The sequence below is a fragment of the Macaca thibetana genome, chromosome 5 (genome assembly GCF_024542745.1).
Source record: "Macaca thibetana thibetana isolate TM-01 chromosome 5, ASM2454274v1, whole genome shotgun sequence".
Classification (NCBI taxonomy): Eukaryota; Metazoa; Chordata; class Mammalia; order Primates; family Cercopithecidae; genus Macaca; species Macaca thibetana.
In genome coordinates, this window is record NC_065582.1 from 102038669 (window position 1) to 102052531 (window position 13863).

The 13863-nt window shown below is 42.5% G+C and overlaps 1 protein-coding gene across 2 annotated transcripts in view; it reads left to right on the plus strand.

Annotated features, from left to right (window-relative positions):
- Positions 1–496: 496 nt before the first annotated feature.
- The window catches only part of C5H4orf36 (chromosome 5 C4orf36 homolog), a 29055-nt gene continuing 15688 nt past the window's right edge, over positions 497–13863 (plus strand). Inside the window, exons 1-4 of one of the 2 annotated variants that reach the window (XM_050790513.1) lie at positions 497–635; positions 1324–1461; positions 4264–4418; positions 4646–4990. In XM_050790513.1, coding sequence (XP_050646470.1) covers positions 1397–1461; positions 4264–4418; positions 4646–4779 — 354 coding nt within the window. In that variant the 5' untranslated portion in view covers positions 497–635; positions 1324–1396 and the 3' untranslated portion in view covers positions 4780–4990. Of the gene's footprint in view, positions 724–1323; positions 1462–4263; positions 4419–4645; positions 4991–13863 lie in introns of both variants that reach the window. The other variant, XM_050790512.1, reaches the window with a different exon arrangement.

Here is a 13863-nt window from a genome sequence, read left to right on the forward strand (position 1 = left end):
CGTTTCATTTGACCACAAGGGGTGGCCATCTGATGTATTCAAATGAAGAAATACGCAGTCACCACAGTGTAATAATGACTTTAGAAACTGATGCTGTCTTGCTGTGAACACGAACACCTAAAATATCACACGTGGGCTTTGAGCTCACTGCCTTCGCCCACTGCAGCGTGAGAACGCTGGCAACAGGGCTTCGGTTCCCCAGATGTTAGCAGCCAGGACTGGGTACATTTCTTGAAATGGCGCCCCCAAACAAAGTCCAGATCGCTTGGATGCAGCCCCCTACATTGGAAAGCGTCCTTCCCAGGAAAGGTCTGGCTTACAGCCCTCTCTTTGGCTGGTTGGCTGGGTTCCGAGAGCGCTGCCTGCCTGGGCCCTGTAGCCAGAGAGCTGACCCCGCGGGGGCGCGTCTCCCGGGCCCCGCGTCCCCTCCCTGACGGGTGGGGCGGGCCCCACAAAGCCCTTTATTGAGGCTCCGGCGTGACGCGGGGAGCCCCACACTCGGCGCCCGCCGCGAGCGGGAAGGACGCGTGTGCCCGCGGCGCGGCCCCGAGGCGTGTGCGCGGCCATGTGCGGTTAGCGCGGCGCGCTCTGTCCTCCTTTTCCCGGCCGCGACCCTCTGAGCCCCTCGAGTCCGGGTAACCAAGCAGCCAGCGCCGGCTCGCTGGGACCCGCCACCCTGGAAGCCCCGCGCCCGCAGCGCGTTCCTGGCGAGTCGGAGGCAGGGTGGGGCTCCGGCGTGGGAAGGAGCCGAGGCTGAGGCCGGTCCCTTAGCCTCGGGCTCTGTAGGCTGCCGAGGCCCCCACCCGTCCCGGGAACCGGTTCCTCCCGGGCTCTGCGCGTCCAGGGAAGGGAAAGAGACTCGCCCCGAATCGGCGTGCAAGGGCGGGGCGCGGGAGTGGTGCTGAGAGTTTTGAATGAGGGAAAACCTGGGAAAGATTGTTCTGCTCAAAGTGCCCGGGCTGGGGCGGGTGGTTCCTGTGCAGGCAGAGCCTTTGGTCGCTCAGCACTGCCACGGTCAGACACATTTTGGCGCAGCGGTGTTGGAGCTGGTTTGGCAGGCTCAGGCAGGGGCAGAGAGCACGACACCGAAACTTTGTCTCAGGATGATGAAACTTGCCTGGCATTTTCTTCTTATTCGGTGGCAAGAAATGAAAAAATGAGTTCATGGAAAAATGAAAGAGAACATGGTTTTACATTTGGGGTTCAAGTTCATTGAACACTTATTAAGGACTTTCTGACATTCAGAAAATTTTTTTTTTCTATTGTTTGGCTACAAAATATTCATGTGAGAAGCATTAATTAGGTGCGTTGCAATCATTTCAGGTAAAGTGAACAGAGTTATCTGTGACATTCCATCAGGCACCTACGTAAGGAAGTCGTACTGTAATAACTCGCCATGGCGTATGGATTGCCAAGAAAGAACACAGTGAAAACCATTTTGCGGGGCAGTTGTTATAATGTGTAAGTATATATATATATATATTTAAAATCAGGGTAAGCATTGACTGGGGTGGGGAGTGTCTTTGTTAAGTAAAATGACTGGACGCTCTATGCTCCTCATGAGATACTGGGCTATATGAAGTATTTTCAGGTGTCTGGGTTCTGAATTTTTTTTTTTTTTTTTTTTTTTTTTTTTAACGCAACTGCTTTTATAAGTTAATCCCATTCCTGATTATCTTACTTGGTCTTTACAACACAACAACACTTTCAAGTGAGAAAACTGAGGTTCAGAGAAGTTTGATCAAAGTCACAGTCCTGTAGTAAGGAAATGTCAGGGCTAGACTCGGGGTCTTCTTGTTCCAAGACAGCATTTTCTGCTTCCACCCACATCTTTTAAAAAACTTTGTTTAGGGCCGGGCGCGGTGGCTCAAGCCTGTAATCCCAGCACTTTGGGAGGCCGAGACGGGCGGATCACAAGGTCAGGAGATCGAGACCATCCTGGCTAACACGGTGAAACCCCGTCTCTACTAAAAAATACAAAAACCTAGCCGGGCGAGGTGGCGGGCGCCTGTAGTCCCAGCTACTCAGGAGGCTGAGGCAGGAGAATGGCGTGAACCCGGGAGGCGGAGCTTGCAGTGAGCTGAGATCCGGCCACTGCACTCCAGGCTGGGCGACAAAGCAAGACTCTGTCTCAACAACAACAAAAAACAAACAAACAAACAAAAACTTTGTTTAGATCCTCCGCGTCTACCAAAAAAATGCCCCGGTGTCAGATGTATCTTAACAGAGCACCTAAGTAGCTGGCAGAAAGGGTTGGTTTTGTATCCTGTATACTTTGGCAGGCAGTGGATGGTTTCCAATCAAGAAGACCTGGACTCTAAGCCTGGCCCTGCCCCCAGTTCCCTAAGGCCACCTTCTTCCTCCTTGATCTCTGCATTTGCAAGATGCATATAACAATTGGCTATGCGGTGTGGATTATAAATGAAGTCATGTATGTAAAGTACTTGCACATTGCCTGTCATCCAGTGAACGCATCGTGAGCACGTGTTGCAACCACACAGTAGTTTCACTCTGTGATATTGTAGTGCAGTCTTTTCCTCTCTTAAACATTTGATTAGGTGTCAACTGAATTTGTCTTTTAAACAATATTCTATGAAGTAAATGAAGATTCCCTATGGGATTATAAAACCAGAGCTATAGGAAATTCAGAGAAAACTCACTGTTGCATTTTGTTTAGTTTTGTCAGTTTAGTATGTGTTTAGACCTTGAACTATGGACAAGTACCATTATACTAAGTATCATTATAAACATAATTTTTATGTGAAGATACTCCTATTTCTGAGAATGACTTAAAGCACCGATTCCATGGTTTTAGTTATGCAGAACTTTATGTCATGAACAATCTCTGTAACACCAGAGATTTCATTCTCTTTCATTCTCTCAAGATAGTATTTGATATCATACTATTTATAAGAATAGCCAAGTCAAGGGGAACAGAATGGTAGTAGCGCTCTTTAGAGTTCATTTGCCAAGGTAACTCCCTACCTGGCGCTTTTTTTTTGATTCAGTGTTTTTAAAGGATTGTAAAAACAATACACTAAAAACATCTAGCGTATGAAAGGTAGATAAAAATGATATATCTCCCCATTCCCATTCCTGATTTCCACTCAGAGGTACAATGTCTTATATGTTTTCTAGAATTTCTGTGGCTACACAAGACACACACATGTATACACACACACATATGTCTTTTTAACACATGGAATCATATTGAACTTTGCTCTGCCCACCGCCTTCCAATATATCTTGTATAGCCTAATAGGCAAGAGCACTGATTCTGGAGTTTGACTTCCTGGGTTCAGATCCCAACTTCACAACCAATGGCTTTGTGACCTTGGGCAAATTGTTCTCTGCACCTCAGTCTCCCTCCCTCCCTCCCTCCTTCCCTTCCTTCCTTCCTTCCTTCCTTCCTTCCTTCCTTCCTTCCTTCCTTCCTTCCTTCCTTCCTTCCTTCCTTCCTTCTTTCCAGACAGGGTCTCACTCTGAAGTGCAGGCTGGAATGTTGTGTACCTCCTGGGCTTGAGTGATCCTCCCACCTCAGCCTCCTGAGTAGCTGGGATGACAGGCACGCACCACAGTGCCCGGTGAATTTGTTTTATTTTTGGTAGAGATGGGGTCTCACTTTGTTGCCCAGGCTAGTCTCAAACTCCTGTCCTCAAGTGATCCACCTTGGTCTCCTAAAGTCCTGGAATTACAGGCATGAGCCACCATGCCCAGCTAGAGATCTTTATTTTTTTTTTATCAAGACAGGGTATCACTCTGTCACCTCAGTGCAGTCTCAGCCTTAGCCTCCCGGGCTCAAGTGATCCTCCTGCTGCAGCCTGTTTTGTAGCTGGAACCACAGGCCTGTGCCACCATATTCGGCTAATTTTTTGATTTTTTGTAGAAATGAGATCTCATTACATTGCCTAGGCTGGTCTTGGCCTTCTGGCCCCCAGCGATCCTCCTGCCTCTGCCTCCCACAGTGCTGGGATTATAGGCATCTACATCCTCTTACATGGAAAGACTGGATTGACTTCATGGAGGCTGAATCAAAGTTCCTGGTGTAATTTCTGGTCATTGTTCAGTATTATCTCTATATTAGTTAACATAAATCTCCCTCTCCTGTCTGGAATTACAACTCTGGAAAATTCTGAACAGCTCCCCACCCCATAAACCAAAATGTCTAGTGGCAGATGGAACGGAGAATTAATGTCTTCTACATCTCACATGGTAGGTGCTTAATCAACATTTATTGAATGCATTAATGAATTTTTGCCCCAGACAGGAACCTTGGGATCTTGCACTGCTTGCAAAGAACTGGTACACAAACCTAGCCAATATCAAGTTGCCTTTCTTGGAAGAAATTTCATTTGGTGGTTCTGTGCAGCTCACAAAATGTAACACCGTTAAAGATGGACTGCTCCCTTCTGCAGAATGTAAGTTCCTTAAGTTCTGCTTTAATAAGTTATAAATTGTGTGTGTCATTTGCTTATCAGAGAAATGTTTAAATCTGTGTATTTACACCCATACCTCCTATCTTTGTAGCTCTGTCATCTTGTTTATTATTCAAGCATATGGATTTTGCTGTATGATATTCAGTTTTGACTTAGTTATGCCTGATGAAAAATGTATGTCAGATTGTTTTGTGTATTTTCTTTTTCAGCCATCAAACTCGAAAGGGAGTACGAAGTGAAGCGTCTTTGTAAACTGAAATGTCAAGAAAATACATCTGAGGAAATTAAGCTTCTCCTGAGGGAAAGGCCAGCCGGTTTGAGAAGACCTCTTCCATCTAAATGACAGTCAGCTCATGACTGAATCTGTACTCTGTCTCTTGCATCCAAATGGGACGAAGGTCTCTGGACGTTTCACTGTGTAAAGTTCGGGGCAGATATTTGAATGCCCACTGGTGGATGGGCCACTGCCCACAGCTGTGGGTTAATGGCCAGCTCTGACAGATCTTCTGAGTCCCTGACACACTCTTGTTCCTTGTATCACAAGCTACAGCACTGTAAGTAGATGAAAATGCATTTGGAGTTGAGTCGTTTGTGCTATTCATTTTAATTTTTGTAAAATTGAACTAAAAGAAGAGGAAATTTCTTCAGCTGCATTGTTTTCAAAAGACCTCTTGAATATGCATCTTTGAGATCCCAAGGAGGGACCAAAAAGAAGGCAAGAGAGAAATTCTCTTAAAAATGATAAACTGAAACATTTCATTTGGTTAAGAAAAATAATAGACTTCATTTTTAGTACTTCTCTAGTTTCCAATTTCAATGAAACATCATTGAATATTCACATGTGGTACTTTAAAGTAGCAAGTAGGACTTACTTTGTTTTTGTTCTCCTAGAAAAATTGTCAGGCTGGAGGTGATGGCTCATGCTTATAATCTCAGTACTTTGGGAGACTGAGGTGGGAGACTCGCTTGGGCCCAGGAGTTTGGGACCAGCCTGGTCTCTACAAAAAATTAAAAAATTAGCTGAGCGTGGTGCTGTGCCTATAGTCCCAACTACTTGGGAGGCTGAGATGGGAGGATCCCTTGAGCCCAGGAGTTTGAGGCTGCATTGAGCTGTGATCATGCCACTGCACTCCAGCTTGGAGGGCAGAGTGAAAACGTGTCTCAAAAAACAAAAACAAAAAAAGTCAATCTTTTTCCTTCTGCCTAATTTCTTATTTTCTATCTGGAATGACCCTGAAGCATATGGAACACACATAGTTATGTGAAAGTGACATGAAAATACACAGAAGGTCTTATGAGAAAAACACAGACTGGGGGATGGGGAATTGATTAACTGGAAAGTATTGGATTTGGATGAACCAATTCTTCTAGCATTTGAACCAATAAAGCATACTTGGATATTAATGTTACTTTTGAGCACAGTGTAGTGTTTTTTAGATGATTTAGTAAGCATTTTAGGTTCTTCTGGTATTTTCTTTTTCCCACCCAGGCTGGAGTGGAAGTTTCACTGTAACCTCTGCCTCCCAGATTCAAACAATTCTCGTGCCTCAGTATCCCGAGTGGCTGGGACTACAGGCATGCACCACCACACCTAGCTAATTTTTGTATTTTTTAGTAGAGACGGGATTTCACCATATTGGCCAGGGTGGTCTTGAACTTCTGACCTCAAGTTATCTGCCCACCTTGGCCTCCCAAAGTGCTGGGATTACAGGTGTGAGCCACCGTGCCTGGCTGATCTTCTAGTATCTTAGCTTCATTTCATTATGAAAGGCACTGTGGCATACTGTGCAAGAGTATAGACTTTAGACCTGGGTGCCTTTCTTCAAATCCTAGCTCAGCTGCTTATTGCTATGTGAGCTGGGATAAGTTACCTTGTTTCTGCTTGTTTTCTCATTTGTAAAATCGGGGTAATACAGGTATACCTACTTCATAGGATTAAATGAAAACTGCCAGGCACACAATGAGAATTACTCTGGTGTTAGCCATTACTGTGAGTATCACTATCATTATAATCTAGGTATAATCTATATTGGGCTGACTCTCTTGACCTTTGTACAGACCAGAAGTCTTGAAATTTAAAAAATTTGGTTTTATTCTTACAATATATATGTACTACTTGCCCGACCATCTGACCTGAATTTTTAGTTCAAATTAAGGCCGCTGTACCTATGGAAAATCCTGATCATTTCTCTTTAAAAGTCATCATCCCTGATAATCAACTTGTCATTTATGTCTTTCTCGTAAAAGTAGCATGGAGAATTTGTGTGCAAAAATGTCACATCCTGATGTCCCCACTGTGTAACCCAGGAGCATAGATATCATTTTGTGGTCTGCCCTCTGGAGCCACCAGGGAGCCCTAAGCATGTCATACCTCACTTCACAACCTGGCACTTTCAGTTAGTGGCACTAATTGGGAGTATAAGTAATATGCTTCCATCTGTTGTCCAAAAGACCTTCAGGATGGCTAAATAGTAGAAAGGAGAGTTTTACTGGTGATGTCAGTTAGCGAACTGGGAAGAGAGTCTCTGGAGTGGACTGAAGGTGCTCTTTCTTCAAAGAGGGAAAGCGCAGGCTGGATTTTAGGCCTCCCAGGGCCTGTATCACGCAATAAAGTAATACGTATTCAGCAGGTTTTGGGGGAAAAGCTGTACATATGTATGAAGGTAGTCAAGCACATGTGCAATGGGCAAACATATATGTAACGTACTTCCCATGTTCACTTTGGGATGGGGTTTTAGCATTAAAATAAGGTGGAGTTTGGCTCTACATCAAAAGTGAACTACAGGGCACAAAGACAGTTCATGAGCAGCCTGTATAAGCTGGTAGAAACTGGCTTAAGGTCTGCAGTTGCTTTTCATAAAAGAAGGTTTGTAAGGCTGGTCCTCTGTTGAATCAGAGTTGCAGTGGTCTGGGATGTAAATCAGGGTCAGGAGGGCTGTGATAGCTCCTGTTGGTATGGAGTTTAGCAAGAGTGTAGTTTTTCTTCTAGGGGTAAGAATTTAGGAAGTTGTCATGCCAACTGAGCCCTGAGCCCCTTGATGCTATAGTAAGTTTTATTTCCTTAACCTTATGGACTATCTTAGTTGATAAAGAGGCATCTGTTTTGATCTCTCAGATCACATATTCTTTTTCATAATGTTGAAAATGAATGAAACATGTATCTGTTTGTAAAAAGTTTGCCAGAACAAAATATTTTAACGCTCCTTGAGAAAAGATGGAATTTGAGAAAGCTTTAGTTCTTCATGATTTTCTTGAGAGAGGAGTCCTGCTTCTAGCTTTAAGATTCTGTTAATCATGATTTTAGGCAGATGTTTCTGAGCCTCTGAAAACTGCACATATTGAAATAAAATTACATTGCAAAATTGAGTAATATGTGTGTATGTCTCTCTCTCTTGAAATGCCCTAACAGCAGGAAAGGAACGTTCTTATGTTAGTGTTCCAATGCCTAACTTATATAGTTACTCAATAGACATTCATTGATGGAACATTTTCAGGGCTGGGCATGGTGGTTCACACCTATAATCCCAGTACTTTGGGAGGCTGAGATGGGTGGATCACCTGAGGTCAGGAGTTCAAGACCAACCTGGCCAACATGGTGAAACCTCATCTCTACTAAAACTACAAAAAATTAGCCAGGCATGGTGGCATGTACCTGTAATCCCAGCTAGTCGGGAGGCTGAGGCAGGAGGAGAATCACTTGAACCCAGGAGGTGGAGGTTGCAGTGAGCTGAGATCACACCATTGTACTCCAACCTGGGAAACAAGAGTGAAACTCCTCAAAAAAAAAAAAAAAAAAAAAAAAAAAAAAAAAAAAAAAAAAATCAGATGGTGAAAGATCCATAATAGAATGCACTTGATAGTTGCTTTCTTATTTTTTATTTTTTTAATTAAAAAAATTTTTTAGAGACAGGGTCTGGCTCTGTTGCCCAGGCTGGGGTGCACTAGTATGATCATTGCTCACTTCAACTTTGAACTCCTAAACTCAAGCAATCCCAGCTACTTGGAACTATAGCTGCTTATGATCCCACCATGCATGGCTAATTTTTTTTGGTAGTCTTTGTATGATAGGGTACTTTTTTAAAATCAGGAGATAGCCATGATATGACCGAATATGGGACTAAAACAGTTCAAGCCAAAGGTCAGAATGAACAAATATACCATTTTTACATAAAACATTTTAAAGTTATAACAATTTAATTAAAACTGATAACAATTCAACTTCAGTGGCATACAAAAATTCTAGTTCTTTACCTCTCCACTTTCCCCCACTTTGGCATTGCTGTTAGAAATTATATCTTTCTATATTGTGTATTCATTAACATAATTTATAGTTATTTTTTATGCTTTTGTTTTTTAGATTCTATGCCAAACTTAAAAGTGATCTATACAACAACATTACACTACTTACAATAGTATAGAATTATATATATATATACAATTTTTTAAAATTTTTTTGAGATGGAATCTCACTCTGTTGCCCAGGGGAGTCAAGTGGTGTGATCTCGGCTCACTGCAACCTCCACCTCCTGGGTTCATGCACTTTTCCTGCCTCAGCTTCCTGAGTAGCTGGGATTACAGGCATGCGCCACCATGCCCAGCTAATTTTAGTAGAGACAGGATTTTGCCATGTTGACCAGGCTTGTCTTGAACTCTTGACCTCAGGTGATCTGCCTGCCTTGGCCTCCCAAAGTGCTAGGACTACAGGTGTGAGCCACTGCACCTGGCCTAATTCTATATTTTATCTACATATTTACCTTTACCAGAGAGTTTTATATTTTTCTATGGTTTTGTGTTGCTGTCCAATGTCTTTTTGTTTCAACTTGAAGGAGTCTCTTTAGTATTTCTTTTTTTTTTTTTTTTGAGACGGAGTCTTGCTCTGTCACCCAGGCTGGAGTGCAGTGGCCGGATCTCAGCTCAGGCCTAGTGGTAATGAACCTCCTCAGCTTTTGTTTATCTGGGAAAGTTTTAATTTTTAAAAATTTTTGAAGGACAGTTTTGCCAGACGTACTGTTGTTGGTTGGCAGCTTTTTCCATTTTAGCACTTTGAATATATTACTTCACTCCCTTCTGGCCTGGAGGGTTTCTTTTACTTGAGAAAGAGTCTCGCTCCGTCACCCAGGCTGGAGTGCAGTGGCGCAATCTCGGCTTACTGCAACCTCTGCCTCCTGGGCTCAAGCAGTTCTCCTGCCTCATGCTCCCGAGTAGCACCACCATGCCTGGCTAATTTTTGTATTTTTAGTAGAGACGGGGTTTTACCATGTTGGCCAGGCTGGTCTCAAACTCCTCACCTCAAGTGATCCGCTCACCTTGGCCTCCCAAGGTGCTAGGAGTATTGGTGTGAGACACCACACCTGGCCCTGGCCTGCAGGCCTTCTGCTCAAAAATCTGCTGGTAGGCTGGGCTCGGTGGTTCATGCCTGTAATCCCAGAACTTTGGGAGGCCAAGGTGGGAGGATTGCTTGAGACCAGGAGTTTAGAACAATTTGAGCAATATAGTGAGACCTCATCTCTACAAAAAATAAAAAGAAAATTATCCAGGCATGGTTGTGTGTGGCTGTAGTCACAGTTACTCCAGAGGCTGAGGCAGGAGGATTGCTTGAGCCCAGGAGTTCAAGGCTGCAGTGAGCTATGATCATGCCATTGCACTCCAGCTTGGGTGACAGAGCAAGATCCTATCTCAAAATTTAAAAAAAAAAAAGAAACAAAACAAACTGCTTATAGTCTAATAAGATCTCCCTAGTATGAGATGAGTCACTTTTCTCTTGCTGCTTTCAAGATTCTCTCTTTGTCTTTGACATTTGACAGTTTGATAATAATGTGTTTTGGTTTGGATCACTTTGGTTTATCCTCGTTGGAGTTTGTTGAGCTGCTTGAATTTGTATGTTCATTTTCTTCCTCAAATTTGGGAAGATTTTGGCCATTATCTCTTCAAGTAGGCTTGCTATTCCTTTCTCCCTTTTCCTTCTGGGTCTCCCATCATGCATATATTGGTCTGTTTGATGGTGTTCTAGAAGTATTTTTGGCTTTCTTCACTTTTCTTCATTCTTTCTTTTTGCTTGTCTGACTCAATAATTTTAAGTGATCTGACTTCAAATTCACTGACTCTATTTTTTTCTGCTTGATTCAGTGTGCTATTGAACTCCTCTAGTGAATTTTAAAATTCAGTTATTGTATTCTTCTGCTTCAGATTTAAAAAAATGGTTTCTGTGACTTTGTTGATATTCTCATTTTGTACATGTATCATTTTCCTGATTCTGTTTGGTTGTTTATCTTCTCTATTAGCTCACTTAGCATCTTTAAGATGTTTAGTTTGAATCCTTTGTCAGGTAAATCATAGGCCTGCATTTCTTTGGGGGTTGGTTTCTGGAAATTTATTTTGTTACTTTGATTGGGCCATGTTTTCCTGTTTCTTTGTAGGCCTTGTGACCTTTTGTTGAGATTCGGGCATTCAAAAAACAAAAACAAAAACAAAAAACAGAAAACAAAAGAACCAAAACCTCCAAAGCCAAATAAAAAACAGCTACCTCTCCCACTCTTTAGACATTGGCTTAATGCAGGGGAGGGTCTTCACCAGTCAGCCTGGCTAGAGTGTATGGGGACCTCTCAGACCTTTCTGGAAATGCATCTTCTCTGGGCTTGTGTGTATAATTTCCCAGTTAAAAAAGATTTGCTTGCTTCTTCACTGGAGCTCATAATCGTTTGCTTTTCCTGGTGTCTGTCTATGGTACTACACTCCCTCTAGTGCCGTAACAAACCGTGGAGCTTGCCTTTGTTCTCAATGGCCCCCCAACCTGGCATCCCAACTGCTGTTCTGGTCACTGTTCCAAGTCAGGTAAGATAGAACCAAGTCCTTGAGCAGCATCACTGAAAAACCAGAATGTTGGATACACAGTGCATTCATCTCTTTCACTCCTGAGGAAAAAATGGGGTTAGAATTTTTCTCCTGATTGTACCACCTTGTGCATGGGAGAAGGAATGGCTAGGGCAGGTCAAATGCCATGAATTTTCCTACCCATTTCAATGCACTTGCTGAGGTGCTGCAACCTCTTAACTTGTTTCTGGAGTTCTTACAAAAGCAGTTCGGTTTGTATATTGTTAAGTCACTGTCTTCCTTGCGGAATGAGGATCTGAAGCTTCCTATTCTGCCACTGTACTGATACCACTCTGCAAATATACAATTTTTGATACATTGCTATCACTCTGGGATTTGGGGGTTATGGATAAGTTTGAGGTTACAAACCTGTTCATTCCAATATTAAGTCGGTAGCATAAATGAGCAAGATGGTCCAGTGAAGCCATACAGGGAGTGCAGAGACTGGAGAAGGGGAGAGCATGCACCTTCTCCAAAGGGGCAGCAGCTGCTCAGCTCCAGCCTGTCAGTGTCATGCTAGAGTGGCATCGAGGGGATAATCTTCCAGTTTGATTTTCCCAAGGGGAAGCTCTTCCAATTTTTTGAGAGAATCTGAAAATAAAGGTGAAAAAAAGAACACAAGCAACTCCTTATTGTGGAAAATTTCAAACATGCAAGAGTAGTAAGAATAAGAAATGAATCTCTACGTCTCTATCACCTTGCTCCAGCACTTATCAACTCACGGCCAATTTTATTTCACTTATACTCACTCACTTTCCACACCCCAGTCCCCACTATTGGGTTATTTTGAAGTAAATTCTAGATAACATATCAGTACATCTGTAATTATAGAAAGACAGATTTTATAAATGTAGATTTCCAATTTTATAAATGTGCGGACCAGTCAAAACATTCCTGGGGGTTATAATCCATGTAGGCCCATTGTTTAACCTCAGATTAGGGAGTTGTGTCTGGTGGTTGCTGCTTTAACATATTTAGAAGCCATTATCTAAATTATCCCGATACTTTCTTCCATCTGTGACATATGGCACAAATGAAGAGCACTTTGTTTCAGGAGTTTTGATGTGAGTGACTCACTTGATTTAGTGATCCTCAGCCCTGGAAAAAGTTGTCGGGAACCCAGGCTCTGTATATAGCCTTGGTTGCGTGACTTGAGAAGGTGGAACATCCACATTCCTAGTCCAAATTTGCCTCATAAAATTCCAATGTACTCTGTGTAAGACTCTGATCTGCCAACCAGAAACACTCCCAAAGTTTCTTGGCTGAAAGTCTGGGAGTTGGAGCTTTCACCAGATTACCCACTCTACTTTCTTCCCACTTCCTTTCCACACTTGTCCTCTCCTATTTGTTCTTTCTGACATTTTGACTAATTTTCCTCCATCTCAGCAAGTATCATAAATATTACAGCTGGATTGTTAACTGGTTAAAATGTGGAAACAGACCATTTTATGATTACACAACCAAAGATAGCCTTTAGCAGAAATTTAGTGTGTTTTCATTTCTTTGGAAATCAAAACCAATTCAATTTTCTTTAAAAAAATTAGCAACCTCCAGCTGTATCAATATATGTTTTGGACTGTGACAAGATTCATGCTGTATGTTTATTTTTGTAGTTCACATCCCACTGAGTGGCCTGTACTCTTTCCTTTAAGGTCACTGTCACCAATCCATCTAGTCCCAGGGATAATACTTCCAATACTTTATTTGAAAACTGTAAATATTTTAAAATCTAAAGCCCACAAATCTACTGCACAATATATCTGGCATTGTTGCTGTTAGTTTTAATTTCTTAAAAATCAGATTTAGATAAGATAGTAATAGAGAGAAAACTCTAGGTTTTAGTAGATCTGGGTTCTAGAGTCTTCCCTGCCCCAATTAGTTGTATATCCATGAGAAAATCTCTTAATTTCAATGGAACTCAGTTTGTTTCTCTTTTTAAACATTGCCAGTTATAAATGTATTTTATTTTATATTATTTTTATTTATTTATTTTTTTGAGACTGAGTCTCACTCTGTTGCCCAGGCTGGAGTGGTGCAATGTCGGCTTACTGCAACCTCCACCTCTTGGGTTCAAGTGATTCTCATGCCTCAGCCTCCTGAGTAGCTGGGACTACAGGTGCACGCACCACGCCTGGCTAATTTTTGTATTTTTAGTAGAGACAGGGTTTTGCCATGTTGGCCAGTCTGGTTTTGAACTCTTGACCTCAGGTGATCCACCTGCCTTGGCTTCCCAAAGTGCTGGGATTACAGGCGTGAGCTACTTTGCCCGGCTTCTATAAATGTATTTTAAATAAAGATTTGTTTTTTAAAACAGTAGTTCCCAAGCTGGGCATGGTGGCTTATGCCTGTAATCCCAGCACTTTTGGAGGCTGAGGTGGGAGGATTTATTGAGGCCAAGAGTTCGAGACCAGACTGAAAAAAGACTGAAACCCCATCTCTACAAAAGCCAAAAAAAAAAAAAAAAAAAAAAAAATTAGCCAGATGTGGTGACACATGACTGTAGTCCCAGCCACTTGGAAAAATCCCTTGAGTGCTCAGGAATTTGAGGTTACAGTGA